This window comes from Mytilus edulis, chromosome 10 (genome assembly GCF_963676685.1).
Source record: "Mytilus edulis chromosome 10, xbMytEdul2.2, whole genome shotgun sequence".
Taxonomy (NCBI): Eukaryota; Metazoa; Mollusca; class Bivalvia; order Mytilida; family Mytilidae; genus Mytilus; species Mytilus edulis.
In genome coordinates, this window is record NC_092353.1 from 6,653,046 (window position 1) to 6,676,173 (window position 23,128).

A 23,128-nucleotide genomic window follows, 5' to 3' on the forward strand; every position below is an offset into this window, starting at 1 on the left:
GCCCATGTATCGTATATCATAGATCCGTACGTATTGGTAGGAAAAGGGTAAGGGAAGTACTCTTGTATATCAAAATATTCAAACATACTTTTACTTGCTGGTCATTTTAAAGGTAATTAGTACCTTAACCTCTATATCATGGTCCACGAGGAGAATCTTTTAGTTTGACAAGTCGTCAATAGTTCAATTCGACTTTGAGATATATAAAGGTGCCCATGTTTCTCTTTGCTGACTAGGTCGTACGGTCTAGGGTATAGTAGTATGGATCATTTTAGAGGCAATTCCTATTTCTTCCTCTGATATAATGACCCACGTGGAGAATTTCTTAATTTGGCCATCCGGCAATAGTTTTTTTCGACTTCGTGATGAATCGGAGTACCACAACCCTTGTTATCCCCTCCTGACAAACTCGTACGGGTCTAGGACATAAGTACTATGGGCCATTATACAACTACTACATATACCTCTTGTGTCATGACCCATGTGGAAAATGTCTTGGTTTGGCCAGCTGGCAATAGTTCATTTCGACTTTGTGATATATAAAGGTACCAACCTTATCCTTTCCTGGCTAAGTCGTACGAGTCTAGGGCATTAAAGATTTTGGTCATTTTTGAGGCAATGGATACCTCTCCCTCTGATATAATGACTCGTGTGAATAATTCTTTCTATTCAAGCTCTAATGTCAACATGTCACACATGTTACAATGAATATGGGCAGCGAGAACGTTGGTATTCTCTAAAATGATTCCGCTGTGAATCCTTCCATTGCATCTCAAAAAGCTACCGTCATCTATGAAGAGTCACAATTGTCTAGTGCTAGGAAATTGCCTTGTGTTTTTATCTCAGATGTTTGGTATATCGGTATATTGGTAGTTAAATATGAACCGCTGAACGTAAGCAGTTACTCAAATCACTTTCCTGAAAATTTCAATATTTCCAATTGTCTATAACGTTACTGATATCATAGTGATCAGTATGAACTTCATTGTTTAGAAATTCCTCGTCTTCGTTTTTTTTCTGTAATTGTCAATACCGTTAACTAATTCTGTCTTTTTTTAAAGGACACTATCGATGTATTGATCGACGTCAATTCCTCGTGTTAAGAGATTGGTTGGGTTGCATTCTTTTGGGCAATATCTCCATTAATGTTGATTTTGTAGATTTTGTTATTCCTCGCGCTCGATTCACAATAAATCGTTTAAACAGTTTCGATGATTTAACCAGTGCAATACTATACAGCTATCCGACCAGAAAGCCAGGTTTTTACATTAGAAGGTCGATTTTACATGAAAAGCTAGTCTAGTTCCAATAACTGCTGCCATAAGTTCTAGTTGCGGTTATGTAAGGGTTTTCACTTGCGCTAATCTGCTTTTCGCAATCACTAACGTAATTTCGGTTCCGTTGTTCAGATAGTAAGTCGCAAAATACGTGTAGTTCAAGGTATACCGAAGATTAGATGAAACAAAGAGAATACAAAATTCGATCAAGTAGAAGTCATTACAACACTAGGAAAACTTGTGCAAACACAAACATTGTTTTAGGACTTGAATGAACAAATTCTAAAGTTAACGGAACCGGAAGATGTGGTAAATTAGATTATTTCATTCAGATGAATTTTCGGTTAATATGATAACCTTGATTTGACACGTACGTAAGTTCATACAAATGTCCAAAATCCTGCAGTCCCGTCACATTGAATCAAATACTAAAGTACTAGAACGCACACTTTAAATCCAAAAATTATACCGTTTGTTTCAACGCAAAACATAGCAAACCTACACAACGCACTGTCGTTTGAAAACCAGTTTGCCCAAGCCATTCTCACAATCAACACGCAATAAAGTACATTTCCTGCAACTTTTAATCAGAGTAACGTACCAAAAATTACGCTTCCAACTTTCGAAGGCACGATTTCAGAATGGCAAACCTTCTGGGACTCATGTGAGTCGTCCGTACATCTTAACTAGTTACTTACAAATATACAAAAGTGTAACTGCTTGAAAGCTAATGAAGTAGAACACGAAGCACTAGATTTAGAAATTCCTTCGCCTATAAATCAGTAAACAAGCTTACGAAGTTTTTTACGATCAAATTGGAGGTAGCGTCAAGGTCTAGAAACTTTGGGTAAGACACATGAAACATACGGCACACTACTTCTTCCCATTATTGTCAACAAATTACCCGTTGAAGTCAGAAAATATCTCGCGCGAGAACATCGAACAAAAACGTTGGTATAACGGACCTCCCTGAAAGCATATTAGACGATATCGTTATACCGGACACAGGACAAAAGAGTCGACATCCGAAATCGGTGAAATCTAAATCTTACAAGAATAATGAGACTAGACCTAGCGATTAATCTCACGAAATACATCCACCAACTCATTGAAGTAAAACAGCCGACACATAATGCCGTACGAACACATTTGTTATCTTTAACTACCTTGGTATACACAGACTAAACGAATGTAAATCTAAACGCACATTGTAATGAGAAACACCACACAAACTAATGTAATGCACGTTAAACCCACTATCTTCGAATTCGCCCAACGTTCAACTCGTGAATGACATTGATGATACGGAACATAATACTACTATTTTGTATTCTCAACGGACAGAATTGCAATCGAATGTACTTTTGAAAACTGCCGTGGCACAAGTAGGCTCAAATCAGTTCTTTATCGATACGGATATTCTTTTTGACGAAGGAGGACAAACATCTTTTGAAACGCAAAACTTAACTAAATTTACAGATAGCGGGAACATAAATTATATATTAATCGGCATTTGGAGGTGCAGAGAAAAACGTGAGACACAAAGAAAAGTCAACAATCTATCTGAAAACCGATGTAGGACACGTATTGTCAATCAAAGTACTGATAGTACAGATGATCGGCATGCCTATACAGAATCACATACGTAATATTGATACACAGAACGGTTATTTGCGTGGTTTAAATATAGCGCACACGGTGACAAAGCACGATTCATTCGAGATATCGTTGCTGGTAGGCGCATATCACTACGGGGACATTGTTAAAGATTATATAGTCCGTGTAAACGATCCGATCGCCGTGAAATCCAATATCGGATAAATGCTTTCGGTACTTACATACGGTAAGAAAACAAACACGTCGAAGACTAGTATGTGTAATGTTCTAGTATCTCACAAAGTTAAAGAATTCAATCTTGAGAGATTTTGGAATTTAGATTCAATAGGAATAAATAGTAGGGAGGTAGACGAAGACGACAATGCATATATTTAAGTCTATCAGGACAGATCAATTGAGTTCTGAGAAAACAAATATCCCGCTATGTTACCTTGAAAACGTGATGAATTGCCTATAAATTAAGCAGTCACGAACAGAAGGACAGAAAACGTCCTTCAAAGACTTACTCAAAACTCAGATAGGTTAAAGATGTACGGGAACATTATACAAGAACAGGAACGAAGAGGATTCATAGAGAAGGTAGATGAAACAGATGAACTTAAGAAAAGTATCACTACATTCCTTATCATCCTGTACAGAAGGAATCAAGCACTATGCCTATCAAAATTGTTTACGACTGCATTTGTCGACATCGCATAATTCGCAAAGTTTGAATGACTGATTTGTATGTGGACAACATTCTGTTAAGTTTACAGAACGAGGGTGGGCTGACTATAAGGAAGGGAGATCAATGATGGAGGAAACTGGATTCTATCTACGATCCTGGACGTCAAACCGTGTGGATATACGTAAGCTAGCTAAAACGGAAAAAAGTACTACTATATGCGGACAAAACACAAAAGTACTTGGTATGTTATGGAATAGCTGATTCGATGATCTGATGTATCAGAAATTAATACGGCCGCTTTGTGAAAAATTGTGCAAATCATGCTACAGGAATAAAATTTGGCATAGACTCAGCTCAGCTGTTACTCTTTTATTCAAGATAAGGAGGCATTTGAAAAAAATGTCTCACATCCGGTAAAAATCTTAAATGGCCGACATCATACTTAAATCATCCAAATATCAGAAGCTAGTGTAAGTGTGTGAAAAGCGGTTTTTATCATGCTGATATAATAATATTTGGAACAAACCTTTGTTATGTACTACTTTTGGATATTTTATATAGATTAGATGTCTTTTAAAACCCTACTTTCCGTAAAATCCGACATGGCGGACATTGTACAAAAATAAGCTTATTTTTAAAGGAGGGTATTGCTACTATCATTAAATTGTTCAGGAACCTTTCTTTGATGCTGCTAATGGATACAATACATAAGATATATGTCTTTAAAAGCATTACTTCCAGTTATAGTCAAATTGGCGGACATGAAACATCATTATTTTACTTTAATATTCAACTTTATTTCAAAATGTAAAGAAACTGGGGTTTTTTTGTGCTGGTCAGTTACCATTTGGTTTTGGCTTTAAGTTATCTTCTAAACCACCTATTGTATTCTATAGATAATGATTAAATACAAAGCTAACACTTCCGGTATATAAAACCAATTTGGAGTAAATTTCAAAGATGAGTCCTCAGTCCATATCCTCGAAATAGAGCTTTTATTTGGATAGATTGATGAAAATAAGATAAAATCACTGTAGTACTAAAACATCTTTAAAAGTACAGATCATTTATGGCCGCAAATATTCACAATCGGAAAGCTGATTTTCCTCATTTACTAAGACAGCGGCGGTATTGGTTTTTACATCAATAATGTACAAGCTCCTGATAAGGTGAAGAGGCCTCACAAAGAGTTGTCCAAAGGGGTTCCAATGTTTCACATTTTCCCCGCAATTATAAGCGTCTGGAATAGTAAGCATAGAAACCAAATCTCAAGCTTGTTACTCATCCACACCCGCCATGGTATATTGCACGTTTTACATGATGAAAAACATTAGACCGAGTCGTTCAAATATCATCAATAAGTCTTTCCACTTTCAAAAACATGTTTTTTTGCTTCGTAAACCCCATCTGATAAGTTTTTTTCGACCTTACTACAAAACCACGTATCGTTTTATCAATGGCATTATCAAATCCATATCTGGTGATGTTGGCTGATCAATCATCATTCTAAATCATTAAGTCACATCTTGAAACGCCATCCATGTCAACAACGAAGTTCCCTTTCAAGTAAACGTGCACTTGAAAGGTCACGGATAGATTATATCTAAGGCTTTTTCCACTTCCAAATACAAGCCAAAGTTCATCTGCCCCCATGTCACGGAATAATGACACAGCAATGACAGCAGCATCAGTATCGACTGGTCAAGTCATGAGTCAGTTAAGTCTGTGAATCACTGCATCATACACATGTTTTTTTTATATTGATTCTATAGTATAAGCCTATTCATTTTAACATGGGGCTAAACTTGAAACACCATCATGTGGTGAATAACACAAAACATCCTGAGCATTTGTTGCTACAACTAACTCTTCCTCAAAATCTATTGAGCAAGCGCCTGTGAATAAAAACTAAAAAGTTCTTTCTTAATGTCGTCATCTCTCAGAAAACTTTACCAATTTTGAGATTTGTTTCGACTCTGGATTCGTCTTTGTATTCTCTTACCCCTATGTGTATTTTTTTTCTTGTGGCAGCATTCAAACTACCGGTATTTTCTATATATGCATTCATCCACTGTTACAGTTTCATAACGAGTATGCTGATAGGGTATTATGCCCTTATCTTAAAAAGCATGAAACTATTATGATAAAGTCTTGGATGCATATGACAGTTGTAGCAACACATGTTCAGGATATTCTATCTTTACCGCCGTGATGCGTTTCAAGTTAAACACCATATTAATACATATGTATTAAAAGGCTGACACTAGAATCATGGTGCATGTGTCTGATGCAGTGAAACACGAAATTAAACAAGTCATTATTCGAACAGTCGTTACTGATGATGCTGTCATTACTGTTTCGCTATTCCGTGACATAGGGGTAGACGAACTATGGATTGTGTTTAAGAGGAGTAAAAGCTTTGGATAAATATATATAAATGACCTTCCAAATGCACTCGCGATTAGGGATCACACACAAATATTGTGATCCATTTTCCGGTTGTGATACGGTTCTCTGTTTTCTTGAAAAGGGGGAAAAAGACTGTTTGGGAGACATTAACATTTGAAGATGTGACTTTAACTTAAAGAATGATAATTGATCCGCCTAAATCACCGGTGTTTACTGTAAGATAGCAAAAAATAATCATATGGGGTTAGCATGGTTAACAAAGCAAGATATATCTATTTACGCAAAAGGGTAGGTTAATTGAGGTTATCAACTTAGTCTAGTCTTTTCCAGCATGCAAAATGTACAATATACTAAGACACGTGTTTAGGGGACGAGCCTGAAATTGGCTCGTATGCTACCAAGTCCAGGCGCTAATGGATGACGACGGGACAAAGAGGATCACTTTCAAAAAACTCTTTCTGAGGGCACATCATGTTGTCAGAAGCTTGCACATTGTGGATGTAAGAAAGGTTGTTTTTATGAGGAAAATCAAGTCTCCCGTGGCCTGCGTCGTGTGCATGCGGTGGTAACTGGGAATTTACAAGGTTTTTTTGCCAAATAGTGGTAATTTTTAAAAGGTTTAGTACTTAAGTGATTTTATTTTGATTAAATCAATCTATCCAAAGCTCTACATCGAACATATGGAGTGAGGACTCATCTTTGACATTTACGCCATATTGGTTTTTTTTACCGGAAGTGTTAACTTTGTATTTAAATATTAACTACAGAATATGATAAGTGGTTTAGAGGATAAATTAAAGCCTAAAGTTGATGACCACCACAAAAAAAACCCACTTTCTTCACATTTTGAAAAAAAGATAAATATCAAAATAAAAAAATGACATATTTATGTCCTCCATTTTGAATATTACCGGAAGAAAGGATTTTTAAGACAGATATCTTATACATTGTATCCCTTGGAAGCATCAAAGAATTGTTCCTGTACAATTTAATGATAGTAACAATACGTTAAAACACATTTCAATCCCCCTCCCTAAAAAATAAGCTTATTTTAGTCAATGTCCGCCATATTGGATTCTACCGAAAGTAGGGTTTTTAGAGACATTTTATCTATATAATATATCCAAAAGTATTACATAACAAAGGTTTGTACCAAATATTATTATAGCAGCATGCTGATAGATCCTTTTCACATACTGTGGATTCATTATTATTCGTGGGATACCAATTTTTCGTGGATTTCGTTGGTACAGGCAAACCACGAAATTTGATGTTCAACGAATGACAAATTTTACAAAGGCTTGTACTAGTATGCAGACTTCGGTTAAACCACGAAATTAAATATCCACGAATATGTAAGTTTCCCTGAATCCACGAAAATTGGTACCCACGAAAATAAATGAATCCACAGTACTAGCCTTCTATATTGGGCCGATTAAAGTATGATGTCCGCCATTTTTTATTTAACCGGCAGTGAGACATTTTTTTCAAATGCCTTCTTATCTGAAATAAAAGAGTAATATTTCAGGAAGGTCTATGCCAATGTTCATGCTTATATCAGGATGTGCACAACTCGTCTGAAATATACTTGTGGCCGCCGGACTAAATGTGATATTCCAATACTAGACATTGTAACAAAAAGTGAGATTTTGAAAATTCTTCGAAAAAATACGATCCACTTAGAATACTTAGCCCGGTCACAATACGAACAAAGAAGCTCATACAGGATCTATGGAAAAGTGGATTGAATTGGGATAAACACGTTTCGGAAAACTCTAAGGATTACTGTAGCAAGCGACTTTGAGAAAGCGACACACAACGTATTTCCGAGATATTATTTCTCCGGTAATTCTATTTCGGAATAGTCTGGTAACAGCGCTTCTGTCTTCTGTTCTACGATCTGACTGATTTCATTTTTTCGAGATCCGGGTCACGGTATCATAAATAAAGATGATAGTTAAGGCAATATGTACTAGAACAACTGTTCAGCCAGTACATTAAATATACATATTCGTATTCCAAGGCGAAGTCACTGACAGTACGACGTCGAAAATGGACAAGTACAATAAATCGGACGTTATGCTCCCGCGATAGGTTAACCAATAATGGCTAACGTGGAGAATCTCTTAGTATGGCAAGTCAACAATAGTTAATTTCCATTTTTAACCCTCTTCTGAAAAATCTTACGGGTCTAAGGCATCAGTGCTATTATCCATTTTAAAGGTAATAACTACCTTTGTCCCTGTTATCGTGGCCCTAGTGGAGAATCTTTTAGTTTTGCTAGTCGGCAACAGTTCAATAAACCCCTTTCCCTTTGCTGACTGACTCGTACGGGTCTAGAGTTATGTGTCATTTTAGAGTCAATGTCAACTTCTACCTCTGGTATAATTGTCGATGTGGAGAATCTCTTAGCTTGGCCAGCCGGCAATAGTTCAGTTCGAATTTGTTGTAAACCGGTATCCTATATCCCCACTTTTAACCCTCTACTTACTTACTTACTCATACGGGTCTAGGGTATAAGTGCTATGGGTCATTTTAAAGTCAATAAGTACCTCTTCCTCTGGTATCATTGCCTACGGGGACACTCTCTTCGTTTGGCCAGCCGGCAATAATTCATTTCGAATTTGTGATATACTTAAGTACCCCCTCCTTATCCTTTCCTGACTAACTCGTACGGGTCTAGGGCATAAGTGCTATCGGCCATTTTAGAGGCAGTACCAACCTCTACCTCTGGTATAATGGTCGATGTGGAGAATCTTTTAGTTTGGCCAGCCGGCAATAGTTCAGTTCGAATTCGTTGTTAACCGGAATACCATATCCTCCCTTTTAACCTTCTACTAACAAACTCGTACGGGTCTAAGGTACAAGTGCTATGGGCCATTTTAAAGACAATAAGTACCTCTTCCTCTGGTACCATTGCCCACGTGGAGTATTTTTTCGTTTGGCCAGCCGGCAATAGTTCATTTTCGAATTTGTGATATATCAGGGTACCCCCTTTATCCTTTCCTGACTAACTCGTACGGGTCTAGGGCATAAGTGCTCTGGGCCATTTTATAGGCAATACCAACCTCTACCTCTGGTATGATGGTCGATGTGGAGAATCTCTTAGTTTGGCCAGCCGGCAATAGTTCAGTTCGAATTTGTTGTAAACCGGTATCCCATATCCCCACTTTTAACCCTCTACTTACTTACTCGTACGGGTTTAGGGTTCAAGTGCTATGGGTCATTTTAAAGTCAATAAGTACCTCTTCCTCTGGTATCATTGCCTACGGGGACAATCTCTTCGTTTGGCCAGCCGGCAATAATTCATTTCGAATTTGTGATATACTTGGGTACCCCCTCCTTATCCTTTCCTGACTAACTCATACGGGTCTAGGGCATAAGTGCTATCGGCCATTTTAGAGGCAGTACCAACTTCTACCTCTGGTATAATGGTCGATGTGGAGAATCTTTTAGTTTGGCCAGCCGGCAATAGTTCAGTTCGAATTCGTTGTTAACCGGAATACCATATCCCCCTTTAAACCTTCTACTACCAAACTCGTGCGGGTCTAAGGTACAAGTGCTATGGGCCATTTTAAAGGCAATAAGTACCTCTTCCTCTGGTATCATTGCCCACGTGGAGAATCTCTTCGTTTGGTCAGCCGGCAATAGTTCATTTTAGAATTTGTGATATACCAGGGTATCCCCCTTATCCTTTCCAGACTAACTCGTACGGGTCTAGGGCATAAGTGCTCTGGGCCATTTTATAGGCAATACCAACCTCTACCTCTGGTATGATGGTCGATGTGGAGAATCTCTTAGTTTGGCCAGCCGGCAATAGTTCAGTTCGAATTCGTTGTAAACCAGAATACCATATCCCCCCTTTTAACCTTCTACTGACAAACTCGTACGGGTCTAGGGTACAAGTGCTATTGGCCATTTTAAAGGCAATAAGTACATCTTCCTCTGGTATAATTGCCCACGTGGAGAATCTCTTCGTTTGGCCAGCCGGCAATAGTTCATTTTAGAATTTGTGATATACCAGGGTACCCCCGTTATCCATTCCAGACTAACTCGTACGGGTCTTGGGCATAAGTGCTCTGAGCCATTTTATAGGCAATACCAACCTCTACCTCTGGTATGATGGTCGATGTGGAGAATCTCTTAGTTTGGCCAGCCGGCAATAGTTCAGTTCAAATTCGTTGTAAACCAGAATACCATATCCCCTCTTTTAACCTTTTACTAACAAACTCGTACGGGTCTAGGGTACAAGTGCTATTGGCCATTTTAAAGGCAATAAGTACATCTTCCTCTGGTATAATTGCCCACGTGGAGAATCTCTTCGTTTGGCCAGCCGGCAATAGTTCATTTTCGAATTTGTGATATACCAGGGTACCCCCCTTATCATTTCCTGACTAACTGGTACGGGTGTAGGGCATAAGTGCTATGAGCCATTTTATAGGCAATACCAACCTTTACCTCTGGTATGATGGTTGATGTGGAGAATCTCTTAGTTTGGCCAGCCGGCAATAGTTCAGTTCGAATTCGTTGTAAACCGGAATACCACATCCCCCCTTTTAACCCTCTACTGACAAACTCGTACGGGTCTAGGGTACAAGTTCTATGGGCCATTTTAAAGGCAATAAGTACCTCTTCCTCTGGTATCATTGCCCACGTGGAGAATCTCTTTGTTTGGCCAGCCGGCAATAGTTCATTTTAGAATTTGTGATATACCAAGGTACCCCCCTTATCCTTTCCAGACTAACTCGTACGGGTCTAGGGCATAAGTGCTCTGGGCCATTTTATAGGCAATACCAACCTCTACCTCTGGTATGATGGTCGATGTGGAGAATCTCTTAGTTTGGCCAGCTGGCAATAGTTCAGTTCGTATTCGTTGTAAACCGGAATACCATATCCCCCCTTTTAACCCTCTACTGACAAACTCGTTCGGGTCTAGGGTACAAGTGCTCTGAGCCATTTTAAAGGCAATAAGTACCTCTTCCTCTGGTATCATTGCCCACGTGGAGAATCTCTTCGTTTGGCGAGCCGGCAATAGTTCATTTTCGAATTTGTGATATACCAGGGTACCCCCCTTATCCTTTCAAGACTAACTCGTACGGGTCTAGGGCATAAGAGCTATGGGCCATTTTATAGGCCATACCAACTTCTACCTCTGGTATGATGGTCGATGTGGAGAATCTCTTAGTTTGGCCAGCCGGCAATAGTTCAGTTCGAATTCGTTGTAAACCGGAATACCATATCCCCCCTTTTAACCTTCTACTGACAAACTCGTACGGGTCTAGGGTACAAGTGCTATGGGCCATTTTAAAGGCAATAAGTACATCTTCCTCTGGTATAATTGCCCACGTGGAGAATCTCTTCGTTTGGCCAGCCGGCAATAGTTCATTTTCGAATTTGTGATATACCAGGGTACCCCCCTTATCCTTTCCTGACTAACTCGTACGGGTCTAGGGCATAAGTGCTATCGGCCATTTTATAGGCAATACCAACCTCTACCTCTGGTATGATGGTCGATGTTGAGAATCTCTTAGTTTGGCCAGCCGGCAATAGTTCAGTTCGAATTCGTTGTAAACCGGAATACCATATCCCCCCTTTTAGCCTTCTACTGACAAACTCGTACGGGTCTAGGGTATAAGTGCTATGAGCCATTTTAAAGCAAGAAGTACCTCTTTCCCTGGTATCATTTCCCATATGGAGAATCTCTTCGTTTGGCCAGCCGGCAATAGTTCATTTTAGAATTTGTGATATACCAGGGTACCCCCCTTATCCTTTCCTGACTAACTCGTACGGGTCTAGGGCATAAGTGATATGAGCCATTTTATAGGCAATACCAACCTCTACCTCTGGTATGATGGTTGATGTGGAGAATCTCTTAGTTTGGCCAGCCGGCAATAGTTCAGTTCGAATTCGTTGTAAACCGGAATACCATATCCCCCCTTCTAACCCTCTACTGACAAACTCGTACGTGTCTAGGGTACAAGTGCTATGAGCCATTTTAAAGGCAATCAGTACCTCTACCTCTGGTATCATTGCCCACGTGGAGAATCTCTTCATTTGGCCAGCCGGCAATAGTTCATTTTCGAATTTGTGATATACCAGGGTACCTCCCTTATCCTTTCCAGACTAACTCGTACGGGTCTAGGGCATAAGTGCTATGAGCCATTTTATAGGCAATATCAACCTCTACCTCTGGTATGATGGTTGATGTGGAGAATCTCTTAGTTTGGCCAGCCGGCAATAGTTCAGTTCGAATTCGTTGTAAACCGGAATACCATATCCCCCCTTTTAACCCTCTACTGACAAACTCGTACGGGTCTAGGGTACAAGTGCTATTGGCCATTTTAAAGGCAATAAGTACATCTTCCTCTGGTATAATTGCCCACGTGGAGAATCTCTTCGTTTGGCCAGCCGGCAATAGTTCATTTTCGAATTTGTGATATACCAGGGTACCCCCCTTATCATTTCCTGACTAACTGGTACGGGTGTAGGGCATAAGTGCTATGAGCCATTTTATAGGCAATACCAACCTTTACCTCTGGTATGATGGTTGATGTGGAGAATCTCTTAGTTTGGCCAGCCGGCAATAGTTCAGTTCGAATTCGTTGTAAACCGGAATACCACATCCCCCCTTTTAACCCTCTACTGACAAACTCGTACGGGTCTAGGGTACAAGCTCTATGGGCCATTTTAAAGGCAATAAGTACCTCTTCCTCTGGTATCATTGCCCACGTGGAGAATCTCTTTGTTTGGCCAGCCGGCAATAGTTCATTTTCGAATTTGTGATATACCAAGGTACCCCCCTTATCCTTTCCAGACTAACTCGTACGGGTCTAGGGCATAAGTGCTCTGGGCCATTTTATAGGCAATACCAACCTCTACCTCTGGTATGATGGTCGATGTGGAGAATCTCTTAGTTTGGCCAGCTGGCAATAGTTCAGTTCGTTTTCGTTGTAAACCGGAATACCATATCCCCCCTTTTAACCCTCTACTGACAAACTCGTACGGGTCTAGGGTACAAGTGCTCTGAGCCATTTTAAAGGCAATAAGTACCTCTTCCTCTGGTATCATTGCCCACGTGGAGAATCTCTTCGTTTGGCGAGCCGGCAATAGTTCATTTTCGAATTTGTGATATACCAGGGTACCCCCCTTATCCTTTCAAGACTAACTCGTACGGGTCTAGGGCATAAGAGCTATGGGCCATTTTATAGGCCATACCAACTTCTACCTCTGGTATGATGGTCGATGTGGAGAATCTCTTAGTTTGGCCAGCCGGCAATAGTTCAGTTCGAATTCGTTGTAAACCGGAATACCATATCCCCCCTTTTAACCTTCTACTGACAAACTCGTACGGGTCTAGGGTACAAGTGCTATGGGCCATTTTAAAGGCAATAAGTACATCTTCCTCTGGTATAATTGCCCACGTGGAGAATTTCTTCGTTTGGCCAGCCGGCAATAGTTCATTTTCGAATTTGTGATATTCCAGGGTACCCCCCTTATCCTTTCCTGACTAACTCGTACGGGTCTAGGGCATAAGTGCTATCGGCCATTTTATAGGCAATACCAACCTCTACCTCTGGTATGATGGTCGATGTTGAGAATCTCTTAGTTTGGCCAGCCGGCAATAGTTCAGTTCGAATTCGTTGTAAACCGGAATACCATATCCCCCCTTTTAGCCTTCTACTGACAAACTCGTACGGGTCTAGGGTACAAGTGCTATGAGCCATTTTATAGGCAATATCAACCTCTACCTCTGGTATGATGGTTGATGTGGAGAATCTCTTAGTTTGGCCAGCCGGCAATAGTTCAGTTCGAATTCGTTGTAAACCGGAATACCATATCCCCCCTTTTAACCCTCTACTGACAAACTCGTACGGGTCTAGGGTACAAGTGCTATTGGCCATTTTAAAGGCAATAAGTACATCTTCCTCTGGTATAATTGCCCACGTGGAGAATCTCTTCGTTTGGCCAGCCGGCAATAGTTCATTTTCGAATTTGTGATATACCAGGGTACCCCCCTTATCATTTCCTGACTAACTGGTACGGGTGTAGGGCATAAGTGCTATGAGCCATTTTATAGGCAATACCAACCTTTACCTCTGGTATGATGGTTGATGTGGAGAATCTCTTAGTTTGGCCAGCCGGCAATAGTTCAGTTCGAATTCGTTGTAAACCGGAATACCACATCCCCCCTTTTAACCCTCTACTGACAAACTCGTACGGGTCTAGGGTACAAGCTCTATGGGCCATTTTAAAGGCAATAAGTACCTCTTCCTCTGGTATCATTGCCCACGTGGAGAATCTCTTTGTTTGGCCAGCCGGCAATAGTTCATTTTCGAATTTGTGATATACCAAGGTACCCCCCTTATCCTTTCCAGACTAACTCGTACGGGTCTAGGGCATAAGTGCTCTGGGCCATTTTATAGGCAATACCAACCTCTACCTCTGGTATGATGGTCGATGTGGAGAATCTCTTAGTTTGGCCAGCTGGCAATAGTTCAGTTCGTTTTCGTTGTAAACCGGAATACCATATCCCCCCTTTTAACCCTCTACTGACAAACTCGTACGGGTCTAGGGTACAAGTGCTCTGAGCCATTTTAAAGGCAATAAGTACCTCTTCCTCTGGTATCATTGCCCACGTGGAGAATCTCTTCGTTTGGCGAGCCGGCAATAGTTCATTTTCGAATTTGTGATATACCAGGGTACCCCCCTTATCCTTTCAAGACTAACTCGTACGGGTCTAGGGCATAAGAGCTATGGGCCATTTTATAGGCCATACCAACTTCTACCTCTGGTATGATGGTCGATGTGGAGAATCTCTTAGTTTGGCCAGCCGGCAATAGTTCAGTTCGAATTCGTTGTAAACCGGAATACCATATCCCCCCTTTTAACCTTCTACTGACAAACTCGTACGGGTCTAGGGTACAAGTGCTATGGGCCATTTTAAAGGCAATAAGTACATCTTCCTCTGGTATAATTGCCCACGTGGAGAATTTCTTCGTTTGGCCAGCCGGCAATAGTTCATTTTCGAATTTGTGATATTCCAGGGTACCCCCCTTATCCTTTCCTGACTAACTCGTACGGGTCTAGGGCATAAGTGCTATCGGCCATTTTATAGGCAATACCAACCTCTACCTCTGGTATGATGGTCGATGTTGAGAATCTCTTAGTTTGGCCAGCCGGCAATAGTTCAGTTCGAATTCGTTGTAAACCGGAATACCATATCCCCCCTTTTAGCCTTCTACTGACAAACTCGTACGGGTCTAGGGTACAAGTGCTATGAGCCATTTTAAAGCAAGAAGTACCTCTTTCCCTGGTATCATTTCCCATATGGAGAATCTCTTCGTTTGGCCAGCCGGCAATAGTTCATTTTAGAATTTGTGATATACCAGGGTACCCCCCTTATCCTTTCCTGACTAACTCGTACGGGTCTAGGGCATAAGTGCTATGAGCCATTTTATAGGCAATACCAACCTCTACCTCTGGTATGATGGTTGATGTGGAGAATCTCTTAGTTTGGCCAGCCGGCAATAGTTCAGTTCGAATTCGTTGTAAACCGGAATACCATATCCCCCTTCTAACCCTCTACTGACAAACTCGTACGTGTCTAGGGTACAAGTGCTATGAGCCATTTTAAAGGCAATCAGTACCTCTACCTCTGGTATCATTGCCCACGTGGATAATCTCTTCATTTGGCCAGCCGGCAATAGTTCATTTTCGAATTTGTGATATACCAGGGTACCTCCCTTATCCTTTCCAGACTAACTCGTACGGGTCTAGGGCATAAGTGCTATGAGCCATTTTATAGGCAATATCAACCTCTACCTCTGGTATGATGGTTGATGTGGAGAATCTCTTAGTTTGGCCAGCCGGCAATAGTTCAGTTCGAATTCGTTGTAAACCGGAATACAATATCCCCCCTTTTAACCCTCTACTGACAAACTCGTACGGGTCTAGGGTACAAGTGCTATTGGCCATTTTAAAGGCAATAAGTACATCTTCCTCTGGTATAATTGCCCACGTGGAGAATCTCTTCGTCTGGCCAGCCGGCAATAGTTCATTTTCGAATTTGTGATATACCAGGGTACCCCCCTTATCATTTCCTGACTAACTGGTACGGGTGTAGGGCATAAGTGCTATGAGCCATTTTATAGGCAATACCAACCTTTACCTCTGGTATGATGGTTGATGTGGAGAATCTCTTAGTTTGGCCAGCCGGCAATAGTTCAGTTCGAATTCGTTGTAAACCGGAATACCACATCCCCCCTTTTAACCCTCTACTGACAAACTCGTACGGGTCTAGGGTACAAGTTCTATGGGCCATTTTAAAGGCAATAAGTACCTCTTCCTCTGGTATCATTGCCCACGTGGAGAATCTCTTTGTTTGGCCAGCCGGCAATAGTTCATTTTAGAATTTGTGATATACCAAGGTACCCCCCTTATCCTTTCCAGACTAACTCGTACGGGTCTAGGGCATAAGTGCTCTGGGCCATTTTATAGGCAATACCAACCTCTACCTCTGGTATGATGGTCGATGTGGAGAATCTCTTAGTTTGGCCAGCTGGCAATAGTTCAGTTCGTATTCGTTGTAAACCGGAATACCATATCCCCCCTTTTAACCCTCTACTGACAAACTCGTACGGGTCTAGGGTACAAGTGCTATTGGCCATTTTAAAGGCAATAAGTACATCTTCCTCTGGTATAATTGCCCACGTGGAGAATCTCTTCGTCTGGCCAGCCGGCAATAGTTCATTTTCGAATTTGTGATATACCAGGGTACCCCCCTTATCATTTCCTGACTAACTGGTACGGGTGTAGGGCATAAGTGCTATGAGCCATTTTATAGGCAATACCAACCTTTACCTCTGGTATGATGGTTGATGTGGAGAATCTCTTAGTTTGGCCAGCCGGCAATAGTTCAGTTCGAATTCGTTGTAAACCGGAATACCACATCCCCCCTTTTAACCCTCTACTGACAAACTCGTACGGGTCTAGGGTACAAGTTCTATGGGCCATTTTAAAGGCAATAAGTACCTCTTCCTCTGGTATCATTGCCCACGTGGAGAATCTCTTTGTTTGGCCAGCCGGCAATAGTTCATTTTAGAATTTGTGATATACCAAGGTACCCCCCTTATCCTTTCCAGACTAACTCGTACGGGTCTAGGGCATAAGTGCTCTGGGCCATTTTATAGGCAATACCAACCTCTACCTCTGGTATGATGGTCGATGTGGAGAATCTCTTAGTTTGGCCAGCTGGCAATAGTTCAGTTCGTATTCGTTGTAAACCGGAATACCATATCCCCCCTTTTAACCCTCTACTGACAAACTCGTACGGGTCTAGGGTACAAGTGCTCTGAGCCATTTTAAAGGCAATAAGTACCTCTTCCTCTGGTATCATTGCCCACGTGGAGAATCTCTTCGTTTGGCGAGCCGGCAATAGTTCATTTTCGAATTTGTGATATACCAGGGTACCCCCCTTATCCTTTCAAGACTAACTCGTACGGGTCTAGGGCATAAGAGCTATGGGCCATTTTATAGGCCATACCAACTTCTACCTCTGGTATGATGGTCGATGTGGAGAATCTCTTAGTTTGGCCAGCCGGCAATAGTTCAGTTCGAATTCGTTGTAAACCGGAATACCATATCCCCCCTTTTAACCTTCTACTGACAAACTCGTACGGGTCTAGGGTACAAGTGCTATGGGCCATTTTAAAGGCAATAAGTACATCTTCCTCTGGTATAATTGCCCACATGGAGAATCTCTTCGTTTGGCCAGCCGGCAATAGTTCATTTTCGAATTTGTGATATACCAGGGTACCCCCCTTATCCTTTCCAGACTAACTCGTACGGGTCTAGGGCATAAGTGCTCAGGGCCATTTTATAGGCAATACCAACCTCTACCTCTGGTATGATGGTCGATGTGGAGAATCTCTTATAGTTTGGCCAGCCGGCAATAGTTCAGTTCGAATTCGTTGTAAACCGGAATACCATATCCCCCCTTTTAACCCTCTACTGAAAAACTCGTACGGGTCTAGGGTACAAGTGCCAAGAGCCATTTTAAAGGCAATAAGTACCTCTTCCTCTGGTATTATTGCCCACGTGGAGAATCTCTTCGTTTGGCCAGCCGGCAATAGTTCATTTTCGAATTTGTGATATACCAGGGTACCCCCCCCCTTATCCTTTCCTGACTAACTCGTACGAGGTGTAGGGCATAAGTGCTATGGGCCATTTTAAAGGCAATGATATAAATTGTTAATGTCAAGATTAATGACTGAGATTGGTCTCCGTAATTTTGAAGAATTATATGTCATTGAAATAGTACTTGACAGTTTTTATTTTTCTGTTGTTTTTATTTCTGCAATTAACTATGTTTCTATTTTTTCTGATCTGTTTAAATAGAAAATACTGTCTGTATTGTATGTTTTAGTTTCATGATTGGACTATATTTGTAGACAACGAACAACGAACAAATTATGGAACGCCCATATGACCATCAATTCTCTGTAATTCCTAAATTTCTATACTAGTATTCAATCATTTTTTTTTATTTATTGTAGCTTACATTAATTCAATAATCACAAAATTTTAATAAGAACTGTTCTTTACTTTATTTGTTTGTTGTAATGTCCCATTAAATTTCTATATTTAATTATATTTATTTCAACTTGTTATTGCTTCAGTTTACATTATTTCTCTTATCACAGAATGTTAAAAGACCATTACTTTGTTTTATATTTATGGAAGCATTTGCATTGTTTTTATTACATTTACAATGTTATTTAAAGACGCAGACCTAGAAGTCCTTGAAGAAGACCAAAAGTTAATTTAGTAAACGCGGACCTCGAAGAAGACACCCATTGACATGCCTGTTTGAAGTAATATCACATATAAATAGGAACGTTATTTAATCATAGTTATCGTTCATAGTTTCTAACAACACTTCTTCGAACGCAAGTCATCTCATGAATATTATTGCCAGCTCATGAATATTATTGAAGGCTGGCCTCATGAATATTAACGCCGGCTGCTATCGACGGCTAGATCCACACTAGTAAAGTCCACACTAGTAATAAGCATGATGAAAACTTCATATTGAAAAATTATTAAAAATATGGATTTTAATTACCTTTAAGTGAATGTATTATATGGTTTTTTTCCTCAGAAATGTCACGACCCTGTGAGAAAGGATGGATAAAGTTTGGAATCCACTGTTACTACATCGGACCCGATACAAAGACATGGGATGATTCTGTAGTAAGTGGCATACATGTATGGTCGATAATGTTAAGTACAAGGATTTACTATGATATGAATTGTAAATAGCCCAACTAAACATGACGCTGAAATTAGAGATTCAGCAATGCGTTTTTTTTTTTAGTCGGAAAAACGAAAATGTAAATTCCTTTCTATTTTAAACAAAACAACCAAATGCGCATCAATCATCACAGAACCTACACCAAACACTTGTTACAATGATAGAATTAAGAATGGAAATAGGGAGACAACCACCGTACAACAGAGCAAACCCGTTGAAGACCACCAACGGGTCTTCAACACAACAAGAACATCCCGGGCTTAAACTGTTCCCGAAACAATGTGTTCTTGTTCAGTGAAAATGGACGTCGTTTTGAACTCCGAAACATATAAATGAAACAAAATTAAAAAAAAAAAAACAACGTACATTGTACACGACAAACAAAGGACAGACGCAAAAATGCGACGGGGGTCAAACGCGTAAGATTTCAATCCTCCCCTATACCTATAGCCAATGTAGAATAAACAAAAGCACACCAATACGTACAATAAAATAGATATAAGACAATTTAATAAACATAAAATAAAAACATATTCTTTTCTATAACACATAGAGACACGAAGACTTTGTACTTGGTACACCACTGTCCAAGGTTAGGGGTAGGGTTGGGATCCCGATAACATGTTTAACTAGTGGTTGTCGTTCGTTTATGTGTTACATATTTGTTTTTCGTTCATTTTTTATACATACATTATACCGTTAGTTTTCTCGTTTGAATTCATAAAGAGGTAGAGCCAATTTGCCGGGGATTTGTTACATTCGATAAGATAGGTAAATCATGTTTTTAAATAGCCCGATAGATGCTAATTATAGTACATGAAAATACGTCACATCATCTTTTTTCATATCTTGAACAGGTATTTTGTCAAGGAGCCAAATAATATCGAACAAATTCAAATTGTGTTTTTCTCATTCTGAATACTAGTATATGTATATCTGTATTTGTCCTGGTCTTTTAAGGTTTTATCGTCTATAAGATAAGATAAGATAATACATATATACATTTTAACCGGAGAACATCTTACATCAGTTGGCCATAGATCACCCTGTGTTACTAACACATGTTATATTCAAAGCCTTTTCTGGCATTTTAACAAATCAGCCCTTTGTTGTGATACAGATGCAACAGCTTCTTTATGTTTTACCTACAATCACGATTTGTAGTGTAATCGATTTGTTCTGTTGTGTTGATTTGTTTTCTGATGACTTAAGTTGGGTACCGGTGTAGTGAAGGTGGTAAAAACTTCAGTACTAGTATCTACACAGTTTGTGAATTGGCGACAAAATTGCTGTTGACTGCATTTGTTACATATAATACCATGTTCAAAAAATGTTTCGAAAAATTGTTTGTGTTTTTTGGAAACTTGTATACAATGGCCTCATTTTAAGCTATGTGTATATTACACCCGCAACATTTGGGCTTCATTGCTATAGAATCAATTCTCGTGTTATTGGTTATGTACAGGCACCCACATCAGTTTGACGGCAGTTGTTCCTTGAATATATGTCATAAATGTAAACACATGAATGGAAAGCAAGTCAAGAGTATGGACAGTCATACATTGTAGGAATGCACACAATAAGCGATACGTTATTTTTTTCTTTAATACATGTAAATGATATACTAGTAAATCATATAGTCAAAATGAATCCAGAATGACTCTATGATTTCAACAAACATCCGAAAAAATATGATGGAAACATTAAAATTTGACATAACAACACAAAAATTGCACTTATTCTGAGCGAGATTCGAACCCTTTCTTCAAAACCATCACTTTTTAGTAATTCTGTGCTCTACTGATGGAGCCACGGCGATACTTATCCATATCTATCTTATTAAGAAGCTATATGTATATCGGTACAATTTAGCGATGTTACAATTTTTTCTTTAAAAAGTAGTTTTTTATGTTATAAGGACACAATGAACCAATTTCATTTTTGAGTTGAAAAGCATTATGAATTACAACAGTCATAAAAAACTAAACTTCTTTTTTTTTTGGTTTGAAATGTCCTTCTGGGGGGGATTCCCTGTTTTTCCCACCTAAAAACACTCGAAATTCCGCATATTGGACATTCATCCTTTTTGAGGGTTAAATTAACTTTTGATCACACATACTGATAATATACGTATACTTTTTAAAATTGGCCCTTCTGTGAAAAAAAAATCCCAACAAATTGGCCCTACATTGTCATTTCAGGACTTTTTTTTATAGCTGATTATGAGGTAAAGGTTTTGCTCCTTGTTGAAGACCGTACGGTGACCTATAGTTGTTATTTTCTGTGTTATATGGTCTCTTACGGAGAGTTGTCTCATTGGCAATCATACTAGGTCATACTACAACATCTTCGTTTTTATATTTGTTCATCAAATTCAATGTTTTGGTTTGTTTTGTGAATTGGTCACTCATTTTCAATGGAATCAAACTGTTTTCTCTCTTCTCTTCTTTAAAACAGCGTTTTTTCTCAAGAATTTGAAATCGACCAATGATATATATATCAACGAACCTGAATTTTTTTACAAATGCAATTATACCTAATAAAATATAGAGAAGGAATTTTATTAAATATACATAATATCTCTTTTTAGCTCGGAATTTTGTCTGTATAGCGCCACAAATATAGTGCACATATTAATGTAACTCTTACAATATTTATAAACAAATGGCACACATATTATTATTGTAGAATGTACATTTTTTTCAGACTGATTGCCAGAGGAAAGGTTCTAACTTGGTTAAAGTAGAGGACGCATCAGAAAATCTCTGGCTTCAGACTGTCATGATTGGTGAGTGTATTAATAAGACGAAGTATTCTTTTCTTCATAAATCACTCATTTTATAGAATATGTCATAGTGATAATTCATAAGAGACGCTTACTATCCCCTCCCACCCCCACCCCACACCAACAAATATCCTTCCCCGAGCAAGCAGCATTTTCCAGATATCGTATTGCTTACATTTTATTCAGTGAACAGTTTCTGTCTATTATTACAGTTTCTGTCTATTATAACAGATTTTGTTTTAGATAAAGTGCTAACATTGCTAGAAATGGTCAGTAAAGTGCAATATCTCCTGTCCAATATATGGAGCTAACTGTTGGCTTCAATCGTAAATTAATATGGTATTGCTGAATGTGCGATTTATATCTTTTATTAAACTATTATTGCATTCAAAGCTAAATAGGTTTTCACATATCAGATATCATCTGGAAAAGTACAACTTTGTATTAGACTTGTTACTTGTTACACACAGTTCTTATTGAAATACTATATGGTCAAGATATGCAGGTTATCTTTGATTTGTGTTATCTTACAGCAAACAACATCGACATACTTAGAATTGGTGCACATGATATTCATCATGAAGGAACATGGCGCTGGATTTCGGATAACTCAGCTGTGGATTACACAAACTGGGGAGGCGGACAGCCTGATGATGCTGGATATAATGAAGACTGTGCTGAATTATGGAAAGCAGCTTCGTACCTTTGGAACGATCGTCCATGCTCATCTTTATTGCGATACATTTGTGAGAAATGAGAGCAAAACATGCACGATTAATTGATAAATGTGCGTTGTCTTCCTATAGCTTAAGACACTAACTTTACAAACAAAAATTAATGTTCTTACTCACAGTTTTATATAAGCAATTAAAATTCTTCAGATTTGACATCTTTGCATTTAACACAGTGGGAGGGTAATGTTATTTCTTTTTGGGGTCTCAGAGAAGTCGATCAGTTTTAAGTTGGCATTGTGTTGTTAAATTCTAATGTGTAATGAAACATTTGATTATCAATGACTACTGCTATTTCTTTTCTTTTGCATACACGTATACTGCGTGTTT

The 23,128-nt window shown here is 39.3% G+C and overlaps 1 protein-coding gene across 1 annotated transcript in view; it reads left to right on the forward strand.

Moving 5' to 3' along the window:
- LOC139493250 (CD209 antigen-like) overlaps positions 1-22,954 on the forward strand; it is a 41,324-nt gene extending 18,370 nt beyond the window's left edge. The window contains exons 2-4 of the mRNA XM_071281479.1: positions 19,130-19,221; positions 21,989-22,070; positions 22,601-22,954. Of these exons, the coding sequence (XP_071137580.1) occupies positions 19,130-19,221; positions 21,989-22,070; positions 22,601-22,824 (398 nt within the window). The 3' untranslated portion in view covers positions 22,825-22,954. The remainder of the gene's footprint in view (positions 1-19,129; positions 19,222-21,988; positions 22,071-22,600) is intronic.
- The last annotated feature ends 174 nt before the right edge of the window (positions 22,955-23,128 follow it).